At 31.1% G+C, this 26,570-nt stretch overlaps 1 protein-coding gene across 1 annotated transcript; it reads left to right on the plus strand.

Moving 5' to 3' along the window:
- Positions 1 to 1,261: 1,261 nt before the first annotated feature.
- LOC130808546 (uncharacterized) lies at positions 1,262 to 18,171 on the plus strand. Its single transcript, XM_057674007.1, has 11 exons — positions 1,262 to 1,594; positions 3,241 to 3,417; positions 5,219 to 5,352; positions 5,850 to 5,952; positions 7,301 to 7,579; positions 8,053 to 8,390; positions 8,498 to 8,712; positions 10,690 to 10,798; positions 14,876 to 15,010; positions 15,092 to 15,340; positions 17,538 to 18,171. The coding sequence occupies exons 2-11, from the start codon at positions 3,264 to 3,266 to the stop codon at positions 17,985 to 17,987; spliced, it is 2,166 nt and encodes a 721-aa protein (XP_057529990.1). The 5' UTR covers positions 1,262 to 1,594; positions 3,241 to 3,263; the 3' UTR covers positions 17,988 to 18,171.
- The last annotated feature ends 8,399 nt before the right edge of the window (positions 18,172 to 26,570 follow it).

Below are 26,570 nucleotides of genomic sequence, written 5' to 3' on the forward strand. Positions count from 1 at the left end.
ACTGAGGTTAAGAGTTTCTCCTTTCAACTTTTAGTCTCATATTCTCTTCCATAACTTCATTTTCCCTTTTATTCTCTAACTTATTTCTTAATTTTACTTGTTATTTGTCTTTTCCACCTACTACAAATTAATATTTATACCTTTATAAAAAAAATGCAAATCAATTAATTTACCAACTTAAGGGTTTTCTAAAATAATACCAAGTTTTTTGTTTAATTAGCAATTTACCTTTGGTTTTGGTCAAATAACCTACTATAAACAAAAATGGTATTATTTTAAGCAAACACCTTTATGTTAATAAAAAATTAATTTTATTGTATGAAAATCAATAAAAATTTATTTATTCACACCGAATTTTTTCAATTCAATTTGATGTATTTTGAAAGTAAGCATTCCGTCTCTTAGAGGCTCAGGGAGTATTTGGTAAATAATTTCTAAATTATAATAAAAAAAAGCTACATATAATAATTTTGCTGGTGTCTTTGGCTTTTTAATCAACTTTTAAACTACTACTCCAAAACTAAATTTTATTAGAAAATTCCATTACAAATGATTCAAACAACTGACTAATTGACTAATGTTCAACTACTGAAACCAAGCAATAGCCATTTACCTAACATATGAATATTTGTTGTAAGCTTGATGCTCTCTCTGTTTCTAACTTACTACCCGTTTTTTTAATACTATTTATTAATTACTCATAATTTATAATTTATTTATAGTTTATAAGTTAAAATATATTATCTATTCTATTAGATTTGCTTTAAAGAGACAAAGGATAATTTTTAAGAAGTAGTAATAAATGATGATAAAAAATATATATCGTATAGATGAAATTAAAAGATAGTTAAAATATATGAATGTAATTATAAGAAAATGATAAATTATTATTTAAAAATAAAAATAATACAAATTAAATAAGACGAACCAAAATAAAAAATACTGCAAGAATTTAATTAGACAAAAAAGAATAATCAATTAAGATGGTGTTTAATGTATTTCAACATAAGTTGTAATAATATTTACTTTTTATAAGCTCAATGAGTCGCTTGACATCTCACCTAATTCACATGATTTAACAAAAAACAATATAACACGTGTCAGTAAATAAATCGTTCGTGGATAACACCTCTTTTAACACGCGTAAGAATAATCCCAAAATATTTTCAATATTAAAAGAAAAAAAACAAATACAAGTAGAAATACTTGAATACTTATCTTCCCTACTTTGCACTTCTGCAATAATTTTCTCTCACTTCTGAATTCAGACCTAAAAATACGCCATACAATTTTCAGAATCTTTTTATTGAAAATTATTTTTAAAAAATTTAAATTTAAATTTAAATTTTCATTTTCATCTTCCCTCTTTTTTATTTTCATCACTGGAGGGAAAACCAGTAAACTTTAACACTTCAAAACCAAACTTAAAAACAAATACATAAACAATTTTTTTCTCTATTCTTCCCTGATTAAGAGAGTAAATTAATTTGGGGTTTTTGTTTCTGTTTATCTAGAAATCACCCTTAGAAGTTTTTTTTTTTTGTGGGTTTCTTATTTTCTGTAGGTTGATCCGAGCAGCTTCAAAAGAGTTCAGGTAAGTTTTATTTGGCTTATTTCAGCTCACATTTGGAGTATTATTCTTGCTAAAATTAGGGTTTTTGCTGGGGTTTATTGTTACTGAGAATAGTTTTATGGGTTTAGATATTTTTGGGAAATTTGTTGCATGTTTTGTTGATGGTGTTTTAGTTGTATGCTTGAATCAAAGATGGAAAGGGTTTTGTTTTCGGAACTAAGTTGCCAACACTGCTTTCTGCGGTTATTATCGCAATTACTAAATGTGGATTTTGTTATTTGTTTTGGGTATATGAGTTTAAAGGGTTAGGATGAACTAAATTTTGATTTGATTTTGAAAAAAAAAGATGGGAATTTTTTTATTAGGGAACTTACATACTTAAATGTAGATGAACATTGTTCCATTTCTGGGTTGCTCTTAATGAATTGTGACTTTTTTACTGTTTAGATCTTGCAATTGCAACTTTTGATGCAAAATTTGCAATATTTGAATCCAATAGATTTTAGTTGTTTATTGGTGTGCGATTGATTGGTAATCTGGGTAGCTCCAATGGTAGCTTTTATGAGCTTGTAAGTTGGGTAATAATGCATGCTGCAGATTGTTTTTCATCATGAAAACAAATACTATTATTTTTTGAATTTTACTTCAGTATAAGAGTGGTATTTGTGTGGATGGCAAAAATGAAGAGCGATTACTACATGTATATTATGTGATCGAGGTGTGTCCCAAAAGCTAAATGACAAGTTTATTGTATGGCCATTAGACCAGCATTACTATATTGATCAAAATGTTAGGTTTTAGAAAGTGTTGTAGGAAGATAGGAGTAGTGGAAATACAAATGTTTTAATGGATGAGTGGACATATTTTGAGGGATAGATTTGAAACAATGATAAAAGAAAGAGTTTAGGAGTTACAAATATTGAGGAGGAATTGAAAGAAAATTATTTATGATGGTTTAGACATGTGTAAAGACGAGATAACAAAATTATAGGGAAAATCGAAAGTTGGAACTCGGGGATTAAAAAAGAGTGTGGGGAAGATCGGAGATGATTTCAAAGACAAGAGTGGAAAATGATATGAAGGAATTAGACTTATATGTTGAGATGATAGAAAATCGAAATTGCTATAATAGAAGAATTTATGTAAACGACCAATGGAACAAATCTATTCGTTCATATAGCAAATCCAAGTATTTTAGGTAAGCTTTGACATTATTGTATTGTTCTACAGGAGTGGTATTTTTTTGCCAATTTGGTAATGTGTTTATCTTGGTTGGTTAGTTTTCAGTGTAGATATTGGTTAAGTAAAGTAGTTTTCATATCTTGGTTGGATTTTTATTCAAATTGGCCTGTGTTTTAAGAGTAATGTAGTTCAGCTTCTTGTTTATAAATGAAAGGCTCATTGTAAATCTCATTTGAAAGGCATGAGAGTCTTAGGACATAAGAATTGCTTAGGCTACTCTTCTATGTATTCTATGTTCAGAGAGATAGTAGTTTCTTTCTTGTACGTAAACATGTAACTTTGTTGAAGGTTAATTGTGTAATGTTTTTATTTTTGCCTCTTCTGTTTTCATGCTCGTTTTACCATGACCCATACTCTCAAATGAGATATTTGGTTTTGCAGTCACTCCACAATTGCGTTTTGACTAAAGTTTGATGAATGATAAGTCCAAAGCATCTTGTCTTTGGCAATGCAGACCAAGAAGAGAATTTCTTCAAGGAGTTCCCCCCGAGAGCCTTCAACTAGAACACTGAGATCTCAGAAGAGGACATCTGAAAATGTTCAGGTTGTCGAGAAGAAATCTGCAGAGTTCATTACTTCATCTGCTAGAAAATCATCTAAAGGTAAGATACATTGATTTTAATGCATAGTGATTCATTGTTAAGTTCTTTGTGGCAAGGAATTGCTACTTAGTAGATGCAAAGTTTGTTTGTCTCATATGAATCTTCCATCTATCTGATTTCATGTTGAGGTTTCATCATCATCATCTACAACTTTGAAATCAAAGGGTCACTTGGGAACATCATGTAGAGCCCAGATGGGTATTACTTTAGTGGCATCACTTTAGGGCAATGTATTTTTTCCGTGTCTTTGATTGTACAAAAGTACAAACTTGTGATCTCAACTGTCTACACAAAACACTTAGGTTGCCCTGATATGGCCTTTCTAATATTAGAACATATTTTCTCAAAATGAAAAGTTAGTGAGTGAAACTACATTTAAGGATGCCACATGCTTCAGTTGTATGTATAATCCATTGGTTGGGTTAAGGTAGCAAGTACTTATATATAATTCTAGAAATGGCTAATAGTTATAGACATAGTGACCAAATTACCCCTACCCTTTCTTGGTCACTGCCTAGGCATCTGATAGGAAGGACTAATCCATTAGGTATATGAGTTATGTTGAAGTGCATATACCCTTTTAGTTGTAGAAAAGTCAACCATGCAATAATGAAAAACGGTAACAAGGCAGAAAGACATGCTCAAAAAGAAAAGAAAGAAAAGAGGTTGAGAACCCAAATCAAGGACTAATTTAAGTATGGAAATGGTATTTCATATTCTTCCTCATTACAATAATATTTTTTGCGTCTCTTCATCTCATTTGCTGCCTTATGTTAATAAACCTTGAAACATCTGAATTTTGTGTTTCTGACTGAAATTTGAGATTTTGATGGTTGATTGGGTTTTGTTGATGATCCCAGCTCTGTACCATATGGTTACTTCCTCTACATCTTAAACAAATTTTTCCATGAGTATATTGACATTAGCGGTTTATTAATAATCGAGTGATTTAGTGACTTGATAATCTTTTACTCTATAATGTACATGGTATCCTATTAGATAATAGACATTTCTCAAGGAAAAATAATGTGGACCATCATTGGAATTAAGTTTTTTAAATTTATGCAGATACAATGTAAGATTGTGTTGAATACTTGAACGGTTTGATGCATTGTAAAAAATGACGTCACTCATTGATTTGTATTGGTTCTTGTAGTTGACCTCATACTTGGGGGCTATGGAATTATTCTTATAGTTAAAAAAATAATAGTATAGCAATTGCTTAGGATTTTGGGGGTGAAGACGGAAGAAGTAATTACAAATATGCTTTGAAATTTGACGCCATTGTTAGACTTCATATTTGTAGGAACTGGAGAACTATGATACATGGTTAATTTGCGAAGATCAATAATTATCCCATATGAACCAGAGTACTAGACAACTAGGGCACCTATAAAGGTCCTAAAGAAAATAGTTTTTGACTTATTGAGGGGAATGGGTATCCGATAACCCACCCGTGTCAGGCTATTCAGTTACTTTAATAATTCTAGTGCAAAGAAACACCAAAGCATTTTCTTTAAAGTTTTCATGAAGTCTCGGTTGCAGGTATGATAGATTGATAGGTAAATTGATGATTTTTGAGTTGCTGAATATAGCAAGCTATATTTTTATCATCTCGTGTTGAGTTTTTGAGGTTGTGATATAAGATTGATCTATGTTGGAAATACTTTCTGAAAGTTGTTGCAACAGTTACTATGTAATTTGTATTTGTTTGGAGTTCAACTAAGTGTGATGAAACCACACCTGTCCTTGTAAGATTCAATTGAAATCATATCTTATCTTACGGCTATTTGGATTTCAGGTACGGCTGCAACAAAGAGAGATGTAAATTCTACCGACACAAACTTGACCCCTACGTACAACTTGCTGCAAGATGATGTTTCCAATGTGTCTTTGGATTCTGATGCAGTTATTAACGCTTCTATAGTCCTGAAGGTAATTGTTCTCACTTCCACAGCTGTTAATAGTCTTAGTTGCATATACTCCTTGTTCCATGTCAACTTTCTTTCTATTGCTGTGGTTTATGTTGCATGTACAACTAAGGCTGTCACCTACCTTAAAGTAGTTTTTTGTATTTATTCTGAACATTCAAATGTAGCTGGGGAACTGAAAAAGCAGCAACTGAATACTATGCTGTTTAAACTAGAGTTGCTAATTTCTAAAAATTTGTTGTTTATGACTTTTACATGATGTTCTTTCTTGGTAAAGGCCAGTGAAATATAATTTGCTAGTTAGTTCTCTTATTAAATTCGCGACTCGCTCAAAATGGTTCAAAAATAGCCTAAAACTGACCATAATTCGCTTTTTTCGATTTGCTATTCAGGATGCGATTAGCGAAATCATGTGTCATTGGTAAAGGCTTTAAGGATTATTTACTGTATTAGCTGACCCATCCAAGTATACAACTGATTTTGTCTTATGGTATTGCACAGGAGCGTAATGAGGAAACTGCTCATTGTAATTCTGGAACTATCTTCTCACCATCATTTCATTTGTCAAAAGGTGCAGGAGAAGGCATCCCAGATGCAGATGCAGGTGAGTCCTAAGTATGTGTTTGCAGTAGCTCATAGGTGATTACTGGAAGAGAATGTTCATAAAGTTGTCTTTTTTGTTCTTTGAAACATACTTTATCGCTCATCTGCTGCATTTGTTTGTGCGGGTGTGAAGTTCTTTTGGGCGGAAAATCTAGAACTTAGGATATAGCCCTTCTGAATTGTTAGATGCAATTTTAATTAACTTACTGTTAAGCTATAAAAAATAGGAACATTAATTTTCTTATGTATAGAAGGAATAGTGTTATCTAATATATTAAGTGTACTTCTGTTCTGTATAGCTATGTATTGTTCAAAAGTTTATCTAGACCACTTATATCTCTTAAAGTTTGTTGTGGATATATCATTTGTGTTGAACATTTTTTTTGGTAAAAGAAACAACCCAAGAGAGGAAGGAAACGAATCACTTACAGTGGATCCCCTCTCAGGCCCTCAAGGCCACATATTTACAAGATCATGAGAGCAAGAGGGAGGCAAATCATCTAGGATAGACTCCCTCCCAAGCTCAAATGGTAATGCTTAACCTCAAAAACTATGTTAAAACATTAAGGGAAATTTCATATGGTAGCATCTAGTTTATTCCCTATCTAACTACCGTAGCATTTTCCGTTAAATTCTTATAAATTTCCTTTTAATTTATAATTTTGTAAGATTTTTCTATATGGTAGCATCCAGTTTTTACTCTCAAATGTTTAATTCACTATTTTAACGTTTAATTCACCGATTAATTTATCAACGCCCTTAAATGTTGTAACAATTAAGTAGATACGTATTAGTGCTTGGAATTCACCTTTTGAACTTATAAATTGCGCCTTTTGAATTATTTATTAGTGTTTGTAATGCACCTTTTGAACTTTATAATGCCAATAATTTGAATGAAATAAAATTGTTACAACATTTAAGGGTTTTGATAAATTAATCGGTGAATTAAACGTTAAAATAGTGAATTAAACATTTGAGAGCAAAAACTGAATGCTACCATGTGGAAAAATCTTACAAAATGATGAATTAAACCGAAATTAACTAGAATTTAACGGAAAATGCTATGACAGTTAGATAGTGCATAAATTAGATGCTACCGTGTGGAAAAATCTTACAACAGTGCTACCACTGGTGTTTCATGAAAACTAGATGCTACCATGTGGAATTTCCCAAACATTAAAGAAACTAAATCATTAGAATAATAAACGATCAAAGCTTAAGCTCAAAAGTTGTGTGTAATGTAAAAGCACCTACGGAATTGCTTGTTGGAAAATTTTCATTCATTGACATTCGTTTGTGCGACAATATATGCAAAGATGGCATTTTAAAAACGAATTCTGATAATGCAGATACGAAAGAAGTTTGCATGTCTTCGGAAGTCTCAGCAATCTATCTTGCTATGAAGAACTCAAAGCTTGAATGTTTAGATGAGTACGAACAAGATTCCATGATGGTCGATTCGTCTGTGGAGGAAGAGGAGAGATACGAGGAATATGATGATTTTGATCCATACTTCTTCATAAAGAACTTACCTGAATTGTCAACAGTAGTTCCAACATTTCGCCGACATCTGCTACCTAAACAAACACGGAGATGCCCACCAACTACTCTTGTATTGGACCTCGATGGTATGTTTTGCAAGGATAAAAGTGGTGGAAAAAGAATGCACACACACACACACAAACACATTGCATCATGTGCTACAAAACTCGGATGGTGTAGTTCTGACCTTGTGACTTGAGGTCACAGATCTCAACTCCAGCCAACTATGGCTCTGACCTTGTGACTTGAGGTCACATTGCATCATGTGTTACATAACAAGCTATGTTACTTGGACTCGGGTACTCATGTTGGATACTGGTACGTGTCCAGGTATCGGATACATCTAAATATTCAATTCCACACCTAAACTGAAGTGTTTAAGTGTCATACCAATGTCCGAGGATCAAGGATCGGACACGGGTACGTGAAGCAAAATGAAGAGTCCGAGTAACATAGATAACAGGTCATTTTGTTATGTAAGTTTTATGATAGTTCAGTGAGCCAAAGCCTCACAGCATTATATGCTTGCTCTAACCAAAAGCAAACCTCTTTTATGCAGAGACCTTAGTTCACTCCAGTTTAGAACCTTGTAACGATGCAGACTTCACATTTACCGTAAACTTCAACTGTAGTGATCATACAGTATATGTCCGATGCCGCCCCTACCTTCTAGATTTCATGGAAAGGGTAGCCAGTCTTTTTGAGATAATTATATTTACTGCAAGCCAAAGCATTTATGCTGAGCAGCTACTCAACGTGTTAGATCCAAAGAGGAGGGTGTTTCGTCATCGTGTATACCGTGAATCATGCGTTTATGTGGATGGAAACTACTTGAAAGATTTGACTATTCTTGGTCGTGATTTGTCACGTGTTATCATCATTGACAACTCCCCGCAGGTATTTGTTCTAAACCATCCCGACTCTTCTATTTTTGACCAGATATTATTCCTTGAATGAGAGTCACCGAAAGATATCTGTTTATTAAAAAAGCTATTATACCGTAGGCATTTGGGTTTCAAGTGGACAATGGGATTCCCATAGAAAGTTGGTTCGATGACCGTTCAGATCAAGAACTACTATTGTTACTTCCATTTCTCGAGAGCTTGGTTGGTGTGGAAGATGTCCGACCATTAATTGCCCAAAAGTTCAACCTGAAACAGAGAATAGCTGCAGCTGTTTACCCATCATCAAACTCGAATAGAGGGGATCCTTATGAGAGGTAAGCCTGTCGTCTATTGTTCATTTTTTAGCTGTACGAGCTATAATCCTTCACAGGAACGAGATTTGTTTGCGTTAAAAGTATGTCTATTGTAATGAGTTAGATTATAAAAGAAGTTGCCCGAGTTCAACAATGTAATCTCTTGTTAAAACAATTGTAATTTTCAAATTTATCAGAGCTATGTTTTCGAATAGTCAGATGATATAGTTCACCATGAAACTTTACTCTTACAAGCTACCATGCCCTCAAGCTAACATGAAATTTGGCGTGTATACATTTTATGATTTCTGAGCAGTTAATAAATCTTGATCCTTCCATTGTGAGATATGGTCTGCTATGTAATGTTGAATGTGATTCAACTACATGAGTATATGATATTGTTTGTAATAGTAGTGGCTTCATAGGATCAATCTATACCTTAAGATAGACCATGGATCCATTCGTGTTCCGGGAAGAATCTAAACCTGGGTCTGTCTAGACACTCATCGTTTTAAAATTCTATTAATATTGAAGTATGTAAGCTATAATACAAAAAAATTACAATGTAGTTGGTTTTGTATATATGCAAAGGTGAGTGTTAGATTGATTTTTTTTTGAACCGAATTTGAACTTGTTTTTGTCCTAAGTGAATGATTTACTAGATATCTCCATTTAAAGCTTCTACAGCAAGGGTAATTGGAATTTGGCGAATGCAGATTTAGAAATTCTGGATTGAGGCCACTTAGCAGCACAAAGTCTATTACAGATTCAGCTTATTAAGTGTTCTATACACACTCAAATGATATTTTTAATGAGTTTGTTTGATAAATGGTTGTTGGCTATAATTTTTAGTCAAAGTATGTTTGTTTCTTTGACCAATTAGAGATATTGATAAGTTGGTTATAGAAATATTTGGTCAAAGTCAATTGTTGGTTGTCGATTATTTATTAGATTGAGGCCCAATTTGCTCAATATTTATTACATATTTAGCTCATTAAGTGTTATATACACACTCAAATGGTATTTCGTTAATATGGGTCTATTTGGTACATCGTTGTCGGTTGGAAGTTGTTCGTTGATGTGACTTGTAGAAAATGTTGGTCGATAAACTAACTGTTGGAGCGTTTAGTAAAAGTTAATTGTTGGATGTTAGTTGTTAGAGAAAATTCGAATGAAAAGCCAATAGCCAATGGAAAAATAGAAATAGATACTCCAAGTAGTTTTTTGTTTTGGTTTAAAAGACGTTTACTAACACACTTTTTAGCTGTTTGTTCAACAAAAAAATCAAAAGGCAAAATAAAAGTTAATGAAAAAGCTATTTTTATCGTTCCTTAAAGAAATTTCTATTTGTCATTTTAGGATGTTTTATTTGTTGTTTTCATATAGAATGTTTCTATTTATGTCATAAATTTTAGACAAAAATAACATTGTTTATACTTATTATAATATTTTAATAATAATTGTGGTCCTTACATAATTTTCACAAACTTAATTTTACATTTTTATATTCCTTATAGTTCTCATATTTTCCACTAATTTTATAAAAATGTTTCTTTACTAGTCGTGGCTTTTATATTTTTTCTATTAACTTACTTCTAATATTATTTTAATATTTGTGATCTTCACTTTTTCTCCATCAATTTATTGTTCAATGAAATAATAAATCTACAACCTAAAAATTTTATTTTTCTAAATTCTTGTAAATATTTCTTGTAGTTTGTAGGAATCTGGAGTAGTTGTCAAATACTTCTAATCTCTATAGTAATAAAATAATACTTCATTATTTATGTTATTACTATTATTATTCTATTATCATCATTATATCCAATAAATTTCGCTCATAGCAATTATTATTAATCCAAATGTATAAAAATTATTTTTTTAATTTTCTTCAAATATTGAGAAATTTAAATTTAGGGATACATTGCTTTGAAGAGTGCGAAACGAGATATTTTGAAGAGCTACTCATGTGAAGAAATGACAAATGTGTGGATTCAGGCATTCAGCCATTCAGGAAATCTGTGGTTTGCAACTTTGCATCCTCTACCACAAAATTTTGCCCGCTATTTTGCCTTTTATTATTTTCCTTCCAGGCCTGTTAGGAAAGGTATTAGAATTTTTTCTATTATTTTTTTAAATTATTCATTTTAAAATTTTAACACTTATTTTAGGATAAAAAATAAAATTTCAAAATTTTTCTTATTTTTTTTTATCAAGCAATTCTAACTATTAAATTGAGTAATAGACCCTTTATTAAATTTTAAATAATAGAAGGATCCAGCTCGTAGAAAAGTGGCACTCATTTGTTTTGTAGGACAAGTATAAGAAATTTCCCTAAATCTAAAGTGCCTCCAAATATTTTTTTTCACCTTTAAAAATGAAAGCATAATAGTTAAATTTAGTTTAATTAGTAAGTTTTTTGAAAATAATAGTTATTGATTTTTTGTAGTAGGGCAATAAGAATCGAAGACGACAAGATTTAACCTAGATACCTGACTTAATTTTAGTATTAATTAGTTTCAATCAGTTTAATAAAGATTCGTTTTAAACAATTTTAAACAATAACATTACTTGCAATAAGCTTTAATTCATAAATTAGCTTTTAAAATTGTATCTAATAATAAATTTTTCTAATATTTTTTTCATTTAGAATATTCTATCTTAAGGATAGAGAAATTTGATTAATATTTTTAACACATATTTAGAAGATAAAATATATTCATCTGAGATTTCGTTAGATTCGTCTTAATGTATACTTTTTATTATGTATTTTTTTAATAATTTTTTATTATGTGCATTTAGAGACATTGAGGTTTAAAATTTGCTTTGAAAACTGTGCAAAAAATAAACGGGAAGAACAAAAAGAAACGGAGAGAGTATTTACTTATATTTATATATGTTATCATTATTTTATACTTTTATAGTTTGTACCAATTATTAAAAAAAAATTATTTCTTTATATAAATAGTCTTTTATTTCAAATTGAAGAAATAATATAATTTTTATTCATGATGATTTTTGAATATTTGGTACAAAGAATAGAAATGTTTATTTTTATAATAATTTTTAATGTTATATTTTTACTTTTAATATTATTTTTAAACAATATTCATCAAGATGATGTATATATTTTTTTAAAAAAATATTATAGATTATATAATATTACTTCATATGTTATTTTCAAATACAGTTTACGAAATTTAGTGTCAAATTTTAACTATGATTTTTCATCGATCTTTAGGAAAAAAAATATGTATTTGTGATCTTAATGGTTTCGTCTCAATATAAATTTTTTAAATATCAACTTTTTAGAATTTATTAAAACTCACAATTTATTTGGCTTTTATCTTTGTATTGGAATTTGCACAAAAAGTAAATAGGAAAAAACAAATAGAAACAGAGAGAGTATCAAATTTAATAATTATTATAAAAAGTTATGGAATTAAATGACACAAGTAGTCTGAGAAATATAATTGAAAAAAGAATGAAAAAAGTTTTGTCTATAATAAAAATAAAAATCTTTTGGCTATTCTTTTTATCGTTATTAATTTTTACAAGCACGAAAAGCATTATTGTTATTATTTTGATTCGATTTCTAACAAATTATTATTTTAACTATATTTATTATACTCCCTCCGTTGCTATTTGTTCTTCCTATTTGGGTATTTCACAAAGATTAAGAAAAAGAGAATCTTTGGTGGTAGTGAGTATTATTTTAATTATATAATAGTGGGAAGTAATGATTGTATTGGAAGTATGAGGTTGTAGTGGGTATTATTTTAATTAAATAGTAGTGTGAAGTAATGATTGTATTGGAAGTATGAGAGAGAAAATAATTATAAATAAAAGAAAATGAGTACATTAAAAGAAAAGGGGGATTTTAAGGGGTAAAAGTGAGATAAAAACTTTCTAAAAATAGAAAGTATTCTAAAGTGGAAGAACTTTTGAAACTACCCGTTATAGTATTGTGGAAGATCAAAAAGGAACGGAGGGAGTAGTATTTAACACATTATTTTTATTATTCTATCATTTGTTTTAATTTACTACCACATAATATTTATTTATATTAACTTAAAATACTAAAAATAAAAGTAATATATTAGTAAAAGTTTGTTCTATATAAATGCTATTAAGCTATTTATATCGAAGGAAGTATGTTCAAAAACAGTATCAAATTAAGTATTTTATCCGTTTCTTTTTGTTTATCCACTATACTTTTTTACGTATTTCATGTAAATTTTGAGTGTCGATATCTCATAGTACGCATAATAAAAATTGCAATAATTATATATTAAAATTTTTTACATTAAGATGAAACTAATAAGATCCCACGTGAATATATTTTATCTTCAATATATATTTTAAAAATTAAATTTAAATTTCTCACATAAACTAGAAAAATTTGAAGGTGGACAAAAAAAAGAACTGAAGAAGTATGTAAGATGCTCCGCTTTAATTCTTTTAGAGGATGGTTCGATGATGAAAGATAAGGGGAAGCATAGACTTTGAAGAAAGATTGATAAAAGAACAAATGATAATATTATTAAATGGGAGGTCATAAACAAATCTATTTTTTATCGATAGTCTAAATCTCGTACAATAATACTTCTTTTATATAGAAATACTTCCAATAAAAACTATTATTAACAAAATTCAACATTTAATAATTATGGAAAATTCCATGTGGTAACATTTAACTTTAATAAAACGTTAGTGATAACATTTTTGTAAGATTTTTCCGCATGGTAGCATTCAATTTATGCATTATTTAACTATCGTAGCATTTTCCGTTAAATTCTTGTCAAAAATCCATTCTAATTCTCCACTTTGTAATATTTTTACACACTATAGCAACTAGTTTATGCTCTCAAATATTTAATTCACCATTCTGACGTTAATTCACTGTTTAATTCATCAACACCTTCAAATATTGTAACAATTTTGTTTTCATTCAAATTGATGCCATTATAAAGATCAAAAGGTGCATTTCAAGCAGTAATACATATGTACTTAACTAGGATTATAAAAGTTCAGGGTCTAGAATAGATGTAACAGTGAATTAAACGTTCAAATGGTGAATTAAACATTTGAGAGCATGGATGCTACCATGTGAAAAAATCTTACAAAATGATAAATTAAACGGAAATTGACAAGAATTTAACGGAAAATGCTATGATGGTTAGATAGTGCATAAATTGGATGCTACTATGTGAAAAAATCTTATAAAAATGCTATCACTGACATTTCATAAGAGTTGGATGCTATTTATGTAGAATTCCCCAATAATTATTAATAATTAGAAAAAAAAATTAAACAATATCTTATTTCCTCCATTCTTTTTTGTTTAGAAAAAATTTAGATTTGATTTTTAAAGTATATATTGAAGATAAAATATATTCATGTGAAATCTTGTTAGATTAATTTAATATATAACTTTTACAATTTTTATGATGCGTACTATGAGATATGAAGGCTTAGAATTTGCTTTGAAATGAGTGTAAGAAGTAAAGTGGAAAAACAAAAAAGAACAGAAGGAGTATTAGATTTTTCATAAAGTCAATTTTAATCCTCTATATATAAACCCTTTAAAATATTTATATTAATATTAATAGTTAATAAAAGTTAAAAGCCTATAACAACAAAAAAATATATAATGGTGATAACATTTCTATACCAACTTAATACTTCCAACTTTAAAAGAGTTCTCTAGAATCATCTACTTGTTTATGATATCATGTAGTCATGGTCTCATCACTCATGGAACATGTTACTCAGTTTCTACCCCATTTGTCTTATAATAGAAGTATTTGCTATTATTATAAAATTTATATAAATTGAGAAAATAAATGAAAAATGTAATTTATAAAAAGGTAAACAAAATATATGAACAAAATGAATAGAAATTTAAATATATAGATAAAAATAAAAAATTATTATTCGTGATAAAAAAAATAGAGTAAATTTACGGTCCGTTTAGTAATTGGTGTTATATGGTAGGAATAGTAATGAAAAATTAGTGTAATTTGAACTTGTGGTAATAGATGGTAATGGTAAATTGTGATGAAAAAATATTTTTTTTATGATCACACTACCGGTATGGTATTGTATAAAGATTCCTCTAATAAAGGATCCAAGATCCATTTTCCACCATTGATCATCATAGGAATAAAAAAGATCTCTCTAGCCTCTTCATTCACCGTACAAGAATATATACACCCATCAGATTGAATCCCCATCTTCACATTTCTTATTCATCTCCTTTCTCTCACTTTCCCTTCATTTTCAAGCTCCCACTTCTACAATTTTCGATATTGCCAAGGTACAATCTCTAATCTTCTTTTAATTCCTTTCTTTAATTTCTTTTTTTGTCATCAATTTTTATTGAATTTTCTGGTAATAGATGGAAACCAATCACGATGAAACGAGAAGAGATACGCAACAAGAATTAAAGCATCTGGGTTTTGTAAGAGTTGCTGCTGTTAACACAATCATGTGTTTATCAAATCTGTATGATTATGCTAAGCAAAATTCTGGGCCGTTGAGATCAGCGGTTGGAACTGTTGAAGGTGCAGTTACTACTGTGGTCACCCCTGTATACAATAAATTCAAACATGTCCCCGATCATCTTCTCGTTTTTCTTGATGACCAGGTAACTTTTGATTTGAGTTTATTCATGTTATATCTTTTATTTTATTTTGTTTGGTTGTGTTTAGACGATCCTTAGATTTCTGATGGTGGGTTTTGTTTGTGGTGATATATAAATCAGTTTGATTATGAAATGTTTTTCTTTACATGGTAATATAATATTCTTATGTTAACAAAATATGTTTTGAATTTGATGTTAACAAAACAATTTAGATTGGTAAATATCAGTTTTTCTCATTGAAATTCAGTTTTAATTAGAAAATCATTGAATTAATAGGATAATAATAAAGCACTATGGTCCTTTTAAAAAAATAAAAATAAAAATAAAAATATTGCACTATGGAATCATTTGAGAAAATCAGTTTAATAGCAGAATTTTTTCTGAATTATGACTCATTATTTTGAATTTCTTCCTTGTTAAATCTATCTGTTTGATTTTGTTGATTGGAACTGATGTTTAGTGATTTTGTTCAAGTATTTTTTGATAAAAACAATTTTTGGTTGATGCAAGCTGATTTTAGCTAATAATTAGGCGTTTGCTGCATTAAAACATGGGCAAATACAAGGTCGGCTAAATGCTCATCTTTGCATGCGTATAGAACCTAACTCATTTTAGAGTATATAATATACTTGGGCCTCAACCATCAGCTTTTGGTTGAGTTGATTATTTTACATGATATTAGAGCTAGCGATTTAAAGTGGAATATATAGCGCTAGATATTGGACGGCCTTTGCAGTATTCACACTTCTAGCTAATAGGCTTTTGTGGGAGGGGATGTGTATACAATATATTCTGAGCTTCAACCCCAGCTTAATCTTTTGTTTGAGTTGTTGAGGCTCCAAAATATGTTATATACTTGAACAACTCGAATTGTCATCCATATGAGTAGTATTAATTATTAGTAGGATTTTTAATTTAACAAATTCGGCTCCATAAAATTGTATTAATATTAGTAGGATTTTTAATTTAAAGAATTCGACTCCGGGCCAAATTCTCCCTCACGTGATGAATAGATGAGCATAAATTGATTATATTATGCTTGCAACAATCTATAAGTTCAGTTTAGTTTGAAACTAAAACTCGTTCGCATTACTATCATTTATTAACAATAACCAAACCACCTGTTAGTTGATTCCTACATCACAATTCTACTCAATAGTTGAGAATAACTTGTATTTTCAGGTTATGTAGTCTTGTAGTACCATGGTGCATTAATTTTCTTAAGGTAATAAATGGATGCATACTATGCCTAGTATGGAGTATCCATGATTTGCCATTTTATAGAGTATTTGGTCTAATATATACTTCCTCTGGTTTTTAATAGCTTCTACATTTTTTTATGCTATCCAATGCACAATTTTAATTTTTAATATTTAAATTTTATATGATAAAAAATTCTAGAAAGTTAATATTATGAAAATATGCATTAAGATCAATCTAATAAGATTCCACTTGACTATGTGTTACATTATACATAAAGAAGTATAAGCAAAAAGATCAACAGAAGTTGCTACAGGAACCGTAGCAATTATTAAAATTCGAGAAAGTAAAATCAATTATTATTGATGGGCTTGTTTACAGGTTATGTGCATTCATAATGCTTCCATACCCATTGATTAATATGAAGCCAAAAATTATTGTTGATCTAGTCGTGACTTACACAGAGATAAGGATGATACATGGGGATTGATTTTTTTATTGCAAAGACACTGTTTTCTTTATCCCTCCAAAATATGGAGCATCCATCTTTTACAAATAAGTAATAGTTTTGTGTCACTAGATATGTGCAATGACCATACACTGGATTCATTTGAGGTTCTGATCTGGTCCTATCATTTGAAGCGTCTTCTTTGTTGTTGTCAAAGTGTCCGTTATTTTTCACATTTGAGTCGCCCCACGCTTGAAAAGAGGAGAGAGTACACCACGCACTTTATATATTTGAGCCTTGATTGGTTTCAGTAGTGAACCTCTTTTACGGTTGTAAGTAGGTTTTTGATTACTCTGGATGGCGCATGTCCATTTCTTACTTCAGACATGATATCAGAGCCCGGTTTATTGTTGGACCTTTAAACTTGGATGTGTTTATTTAGTGGATGGGTGTATGTATCTTACTCGACATTTCTTTGACATAAATTGCCAAAGCCAAAGCTCACCGTAATAAGGAATTGCGAAATTCTGAACCGACTACTTGTGTTTACAGGTTGGTGTGGCGCATGCCAAATTTGATGAGCACGCCCCTCCATTGGCAAAGCAGGTAGCAACCAAAGTTCATTCCGTGATCGATCAAACAGCCCAATTAGCTAAAGAGGTCATTCATCAAGCCCAAGTTGGTGGTCCATTAGCAGCAGCCCAATATGCAGCCAATGAATCAAAGGAGGTTGTTCTTAAACAGTCGGTTAAAGTCTGGTCAAAGCTCGATGAATTAGCACCCTTCCACATTGTGGCTGAGATGACAGTTCCCACAGCCGCACATTGGTCCGAGAAGTACAACAAAGTGGTGTCAGACATGCGAGGTAAGGGGCATATGGTTTTCAACTACGTTCCACTTGTACCAATCGAAGAAATCTCCAAGGCGTTCAAGCAAGTCAAGGGTGGTAATGAAGGCGATGCTCCTGATTCACCAACAGGTGAAGAATCCGCGTCACAGTAAGTTTGATGTAGTACTGTAGTTGGGAATGTGATTTCTTAATCTAGTTGTTTTGTTTTAGAGTTGTGGTTTGCAAATTATGGAACTGGTGAATTTGTGCAATGTATTGTTGGAGCAATGTAACAGCTGTGTATATGAAGATTCAATATGCTTAATAATATGTGTGAAAGCTTTGCTCCGGTTCTAACTGCAAGGTTTTGTTCGTGCGAGCTATGTTTTTTTCTCTGTAGTGTTGGTATATTAGACGTTCTCAATCTTTTGGGATTAAGGCGTAGGTATTGTATAGTTTTAGTTCTTTCTAGATCAGCTTGTGGGCTTTGTTCGGGCTTTCGTTTAGAAATTATTGTTTTGAGTTCTTCATATGTCTATATTTGCAATTTAAGGAACACGACAACAGATGATAAAACTCCCAACTTGAAATTAAAAGACGCTACTCTTTGAGACCTTTTGAGAAAGTACCTAATCAATCAAGTTAGAAATTAAGACAAAAAGTTAAACAATAGTAAAATTGATTGGTTGAAATAGAGAGATACAGTAAGTTTGTGGATAAGAATAAAAAAATTGAGTATCATACTATTACTTAAAAGAAAGAAACAAATTATGGGGGATAGATCGATAAAAATTTGAACTTTCTTATAGGAATCGAAGTAGTACATTGATTATTTATTGAGTATTGAGAGCGTCTTATCGTGAGATGAATGTTATTGCGTAAATTCTTGTGTAAGGTGGTTTCACCGTGAGATGTTCTCTATAAGTGGGTTTTAATAGCCCAACTAATACAATTATTATTATATGGACAATTTTATTTTGAGATCATTTCACCGAGAAATAATCTTACAAATATAGCTCTTGCAAATTGTAATTGGGTAAAGCCCAAACTAAGACTTGCTAGGTGTATCTTTAAGTTTTTCTCGGGTTTTCTTGTCCATAATCTTTGAAATGGATGCTTGTTTATTTCTTTGTATAGGACTCATATTTTATTTACACTTTCTTTTTTATATTAGTTTTTAAATTTTTGTTTTGTGCTTGGCTTCTGTATGATATGCATAACAAATTTATGTGATTTAATATTTATGAATACATTTGATAAAAAATATAAATAATCTAGGAAAATTTACCCAAAATAATCCAACTTATTTTCGATTTTCCTATATTAATCCCAACTATCAATTAACCATGAATAATCCCATGTATCGTATCAATTTACCCGGAGTGTTGTTAGATGACTTGGAACGGTTGAAGTTTAATTCCAGAGACTTCCTATTAATTAGCCATCATTTTCTATTTTCCATTTGCACTGACTTCCCACCCATCTCCTCCATTGTTGTTTCTACTTCCCATTTCATTGAAGAGGATTAATTTGGAGCAAGTTTTGGTAATTTTGATAATCAACTTGACGACGCAGCAGTGAAGAAGCCCATCTCTTTTCAGCTACCATTTCCAGTGACTATAATCGCAGCTCCGCCATTTCCAGTGACTATAGCCATCAATGGTAAGTTTTATTAATTTTGTAAAATTAAATTGAGGGTTTTGAATTTTCATCTCCAATCATGCGTTCTAAATTTTGTTCTTGATTTGATCTATGCTAGGCTAGTTTGTGTGATTCCTTTACATTAAAATGGTGGTTTGGTGGGGTGTTTAAAAAAACAAAGGTTGAATTAGAGTATGTGGGTGGTATGTGTAAATCCATGAGCATAGAACCTGACAAGTTATCTTGGTTTGAACTTAAGGGAATAGTTGAGGAAGACATTGCTTTCAAGTCTCCATTTAGCTTATACTACATAGATCCTAAGGCAATGACTTTTGAGGAAGGGTTGAAGAAGCTAATCAATGATGTTTCTGTAAGTGAAATGGGTAATGTTGGTACTGACTTTAGGGTTGTAGATGTATATGTTGTTGATGTTAAAGATGATGACTATTTGTCTTCGGAAATGAAAAAAGAAGTCAGTAATGTAGGTAAAGCACATGGCTTTGTGGGTGAAAGGAAGAAATTAACACCTAGGAAAGCACATAAAGATACATGTGAGACAAGTGGTTCTTAAGACCTCATTATAAAACCCAACCCACCTAATATTTCAGATATTTGTAATGAATCTGAAAATCAAAGTTGCTTTCTTCATACCCCAAATAGCCCCATAAACTCGCAACATGAAAAGAATTATAAGCTAATCCCCATTGAACAAGGTTTATCTGAAGATGAGCTAGATTTTACTTATGATTGGTATGAGACGTGGCCTGGTAAAATTGCATCTGGTAAGATAAATGAGGGTGATGAAGAAGCTTTTGAAGATGAAGGTGATAGCATAGATCTAGGCTATATCATATCAGATGAGGATGAAACTGAAGGAGATGAGTCAATTGAGCTTGTTTTGAGTGAGGACTTGTCAGTGGAGGAGGATGAAGGTGCTGTTCAATCAAATTTTAAGATTGGTGAGTGCTCTTTCAATGATGTTGTGTCTGAATATGAAAATAGTGATGATGAAATTGTCACGCCTACTATAGTAAATGATACGACAGATTTTAGGAGGTTTAGATGGGTGTGTTGGAATTGTTTTTGGTAATTGTCTTGAATTTAGACAAGCTGTTACTAGATATGCTATTGCTCAAGGGAGAAATGTTAAAATTTGTGCAAGTGACCAAAAAAGATTGCAAAGAATTGGAGTAAGATGTGTTGAAGGGTGTCCATTTAGGATTTTTGCTAGTTTAGATAGGAAGGGGTTCATATGTTGTGAAAACAGTGGATGGTCAACATACTTGTCAAAGGAATATGAATTCAAATATGCAATTCAAGGCTTCTTGGTGTACGGAGGAATAACTTGATCTGTTCAAAAGTAGACCACACATAGCATCATTTGAAATTGTAGACATTGTGAGAAAGAATTACAGGATAATTATTACTAGGGGTTTAGTATATAAGATTAAATGTGCTGCTCACAGAAAGTTACACGGTTCAATGAAGCAACACTACTCCAAGTTAATGAGTTACATGGAAGCATTGAAACAAAGTTATTAGTTTTGGTATTGTTTTGAGCTGGTTTTTGTTAAATCAAGTCATTACATGCTGTTTTGTTAAATCAAGTCATTAGTTGTTGTTTCAGCTGGTTTAGCTACTGGTTACTTACTGTTTTGGTATTGTTTTGAGCTGGTTTTTGTTAAATCAAGTCATTACATGCTGTTTTGTTGAAATTCAGGTAATTGGTATTGTTTCTGCTGGTTTAGCTACTAGTTTACCTACTGTTTTGGTATTGTTTTGAGCTGGTTTTTGTTACATGATGTACTACACAAAGCATTGTAAGGGTTGTGGGAATTGAACTTCCAAATGTCGAACATAGGCATTGTGTGAGACATATATATGCTAATTGGAACAAAACCTTCAAGGGTGAAGAAATGAAGCTTTTATATTTTGGAGGTGTGCAAAAGCTTATAATGAAGCTGATTTTAATGATGGAATCACAGAAATGAAGAAAGTAAACCATGTTGCTGCTGAAGCATTTAACTTGGCTAATCCTCGTTTATTTTGTCGAGCTTTTGTGAATGTTGATACAAAGTGCGATGTGATATTGAGTAACATGGCCGAAACTTTTAACAATTACATTATGCATGCTAGATCAAAACATTTGATTGATATGCTTGATGATATTCGAACAATGCTAATGAAGAGGATAGCTACAAAGAGGGAGGAGTGTGCAAGCAAGTGGAGTGGATTATTATGTCCAAAAGTACAAGTTATGTTGGATAAAGAGAAAGAAGAGGCATCTAATTGCGCTGTTCTACTGTCTACTGCTACAGTATTCCAAGTTGCTCATCACATTGACGTATTAGAGGTGGGACATAGAAAGAAGAACATGTACGTGCAAGAAATGGGATCTTAAAGGGATTTCTTGTTGTCATGCTGTTGCCTCAATTAGTCACCTACATAAAGACGTCGAGTCATTTGTGGATGAATGTTACACCAAAGCTGCATACACAAGGGCTTATACAGGTAGCATAGCTCCATGCATTGGAGAACGTCATTGGCCTAAAATTGATATGTCCATCGATCCACCGCCCATCAAAATTGGTTCTGGAAGACCAAGAAAGTCACGAATCAAAAGTGCTCATGAGGACCCAAAAGAACCAGGGAAACTCACAAGACATGGCATGCAGATGAGTTGTGCCATTTGTAAATCCACTGCACATAAGAAATGAAATTGTCTAGAAAACGGTAAAGCTACTGACTCTACACCACCACCAATTAAGAGAGAAAGAGGAAGACCAAGAAAAGATGTTAGTGAAAGAAGAGTAAACTCAGAATCACAACCATGTCAACCAGCCCATCATCAGCTAACTTCACATCCTGGGGCAATACGTAGAGGCGGGAGAAGGATCCATACAGGGCAAGGGAGCAAGGGTGGTAATCCCAATAGTTCTATTACAACTGCTGAAATGGTTAGTTAGTTAAACTTTATGCCACAAAATTATTACACATCAAATAAAAGTTCAGTCAATCTAATAATTGTTATGTTCCTTTTTAACAGTGCAAACGAAAAAGAGGAAGGCCAAGCAAGGGAAGCCAAACTCATGTAGACGTACTCTTAATTCAAGCATCAACAACCAAGCAATGAAGAATCTTTATTAATATTCAGATTAATAGTTAGTATAACACTTAAGAGCTTTTGTAAACAATGAAGTGTATGTATAATTAATATATTGTTAATGACTTAAGTGCTGCTTTTATAAACCTAAATATTTTGTCAAACGTTTAAGTATGGTAGTGATATTTTGTCAATGTAATGGAGCACACGGCAGTGATATTTTGCCAAATATTTTGTAAAGCAATATATCAGGAAATGAGATCTAATTTTATTAAATTAATTGTCTTACATTGTTGTAAGATTTTCATTACATTGTACTAATCATGTTAACATAAATAAGAAGATTACAAATAATAACCATGACGCAACAAGCACAAATCCTAAAGCTTTTGTTGCATTAATTTGTTTAGCAAGTTCAATCTTCAACAAAGCTTCACTCTCCTTCAATTTTTGTTTCTTCATCTTCAATTTGTCAATTTTCTCAAGTAAAATAGAATTTTGTTCTTCCAAACAATATGCTCCTCCAAATGCTTCCGACTTGATTACATCATCCTCCCACTTGAAAAATTTGCAATTTAAGCCCTATAAATAAAATACAATCAAAATTAGCTAAACTAAATTACTTTACTAAAATAAATCATAACCACAAAAATTAAACCATAACTTATAGGCCAAAGACGACAACCATAAAATCGATGCCCAACTCTAGAACCTTTTCTAGCAGTTTGCAATTTTGCTAGAACACCATGTTCACATTTAGGGCTTTCCCTTGCAATTGACCTTCTTGATGTTGAAGAATGAGATGTGGTAATGCTCTTCATAGCATGAGACAGATGAAAAAAAATATAAAAAAAAAGAGATTGTTGCTGATTCTTTTCGGTTTTAATGGAGGATTTGGGGTGTGGGTTTTAATGGAGGAAAGAATTCATGGAAAAATTATGATGAAGCTGGGTTAAACAAAAGCTTAAAGGCTACAACAACTTTATCGGAACAATAGGTAAAAATGGATTCAACAACACTCCGGGTAAATTGATACAATACATGGGATTATTCATGGTTAATTGATAGTTGAGATTATTGTAGAAAATCGACAATAAATTGGATTATTCTGAGTAAATTTTCCAATAATCCATGTTAGAATTCCATTCATTAACATGCATTGTATAAGATTTTTTTGTATATTTAGCTTTTATATCTCTTTTAAAATGTTAAAGTTCACTCTTTTTGAATGATGTATTTTGAATAGAATAAACAAAAAATATAAAGAGAGTATTATATTGTTTTAATTATGTCTTTTCAATTTTAAATCAGAATAAAGGGAGTATTATATTGTTTTAATTTAAGTTATATACTCAGTCTTTTCAATTTTAATTCATAAAACTTAATTTTTAAACAGCTATTCTTGTGACTTGTGAGATATCGTCTCTTAAAAAGACGACCTCAAAACAAGAAATCCTTATTTTTATTTTGTTTTTAATTTGTATTAATTGAGCTATTTAGTCCATATATCTAATGCATCTCTCGAAAAGACCGTCTCTCATAACAATATGTGATTTTTAAATTTTTATCTATAGTATGTACTAATTTTTATCTTATTCTTCAATTTAAACTTAATAGTCAAGTTCAAGAGAGAGAGAGTAGCGTCATGTGCACCACAGTTCGTGATCTTCCAAATACAAGTATCAGTACTAATTTTTGGGGCTAGTTTATGGGCTGTTATTGGCCCGTTCCAGGTTTGTGTTTATTAGTGAGTTCAATTGGGCTGTCGTGGGCAGGGCCCATCATGTAAGATTATATTCAGCGACCGATGTATAAAAGCAGACGAAATTAATACAGATAGGGTCATAAGAGGATACGAAATTAATACATATAGGGTAATAAGAGGACAAACAAAAAGATATCCAAAAGAGACCGTCTCCCCGTGAGATGAACACATACAAGCAGTTAAAGTCATTTATATTTAAAAAAATTAATTGAGTTAAACTTTCACAGCAAATAACTAAATAAAAACTGTTTTTTTCATTAATTTTTAAAAAATAAGTATCGGGGCAGTCCATATTAAGTTGTCTCATGGTGAGATAATCTTAATAAAGAATTTGTCAAAAGATGTAGGTTTTGTCGGAAACTGATTGTTTGGTGTAGCAGTTGGCTGCTTTGATTAGCATGAAGTATTGACTAATTTACTTATTGAAATATCAATTGTTTAAATCAAATGTTATGAACATATTTAGTAGAACTAAAATTTAATTGTTGATTGTTGGCTATATACAGAGAAAAAATGGACAAAAAAAATAAAAGCCAATAGATAAATTTAATCCTGATAGTGAGTATTTTTTTGATTTGACTTATATGTTAGGTTTTCAACTGAATAAAAAATGATTTATTAAATATTTTTGTTGCTATTGAACTAATTAAAAAGCCAATAAAAGAGATTTTAAAAGTCTATCATTCACAACTTGAGGAACAAAAACATCATAACAATCTTCTTGGTTGTCTTTAGATTTAAGGGAGATGAATTGAAGGAACAAAAAGAGAGGGTTTTAGACGAATAAAAAAGTCTTGTTTAAGGAACAAAAAGGGAGGAATTTAGAGGATTATATAAAGAAATTTTGTTACACAAGTTCTCATGTAATACGTTATTATCGCGAGATGGTTTTAACTTGGAATAAATAGTCAAAAAAATATTTAAAAATATTTACTTTAATACTTAAAATACATACTTTATTTATTTAAATTTAACATGCATTTTGAATATTAAAATTGACACTTTGAATATCACAACACTCACTTTAATTATTTAAAAGAGTGACTTAAATATGTTGTATTGTGGGATGACCTCATGCAAGAGTTTTTAATTTTGTTAAGGAGAAAATATTTAATGAAAAACACTCATTTCCTTTTCTCCCCTTCCTTCCTATACAATAAGGGAGACCTACCTTCTTATCTCCTCTATTTTTTTTTCTCTTTAAAATTATACCCTTAATTTTTTTAGAAATTCAATTGAACTCTAGATAAAATGTGCATTTACAAGCTATATGAATTACTAATTAAATGGTTTTCATAACTTCCCTATACATAGCAATATTAGTTATTTAATATTATGAATATTCTATAGGAAAGTATATATTAAGAAATATTATGTGATTTGTAATTATTCTTATCCTGATTTTATTCTATTTCCTGGATTAGTTGTCCTTCTCATGTATATAAGGAGCTTTGTCTCTTGGATTATGAATACAATAAACAATGTTCAAAATCTAAACTAGTTAATTTCCACATTATTCTTTTCTTCATGGTATCAGAGCCGATGGTTTTTTTCGGCGACCTTTAACCGAACCACCATATCGGTGATCATTATCTATCGAAGAAAAAGGGGGAAACTTACCTACCATGAAAAACAAACTCTGCGTGTCGTCACTAACTCCGGTGTTGCAACCAAAAAGGTTAAACTCCAATACCGGCATCTCAGATGTTAAAGTTTTTTTTCCGGTGAACCAACCCATATCCCAATTTGGGAAAATTACCCTATTTATCAAGAACAGATCTCAACCACAAACAATGGGTTTGCTCCAGTACAAACCCTTCCAAAAATTAATGGGTTTTTCTCACCAAGACTCACACCACGAGCAAGCCGCCACTAAGGCCTCGATTGGACAGACCTGCGGCAAGGCCTACTAAGTGGGGGTCTCCGACCACAATTTTCCACATGATAAAGTGTATACCACTTCAAGAAAAGAGAAACAAGGTGTAGTAAGTAAAGCTACAGAGGAGAGAGAGGTGGCAGAAACACAAGGCTGTACAAACACCATTGAAGACAAACCAAAAATCAAAGGAGAAAGAGAATGGCCGAAACTCAAGAAAAATGGGGCAAATGCTTTTTCCTCTAATTTTCCTTTTTATACCCAAAAACAAACAAAAACAACCCTAAACTCTGCTCCAAAGCCGTGTGATGCATCCCATGAATTTTTTGTTCCTTCACAATCCAATCCTACTTTACAAAGTGTGGGCCTTC

This window comes from Amaranthus tricolor, chromosome 3, assembly GCF_026212465.1.
Source record: "Amaranthus tricolor cultivar Red isolate AtriRed21 chromosome 3, ASM2621246v1, whole genome shotgun sequence".
Lineage (NCBI taxonomy): Eukaryota > Viridiplantae > Streptophyta > Magnoliopsida > Caryophyllales > Amaranthaceae > Amaranthus > Amaranthus tricolor.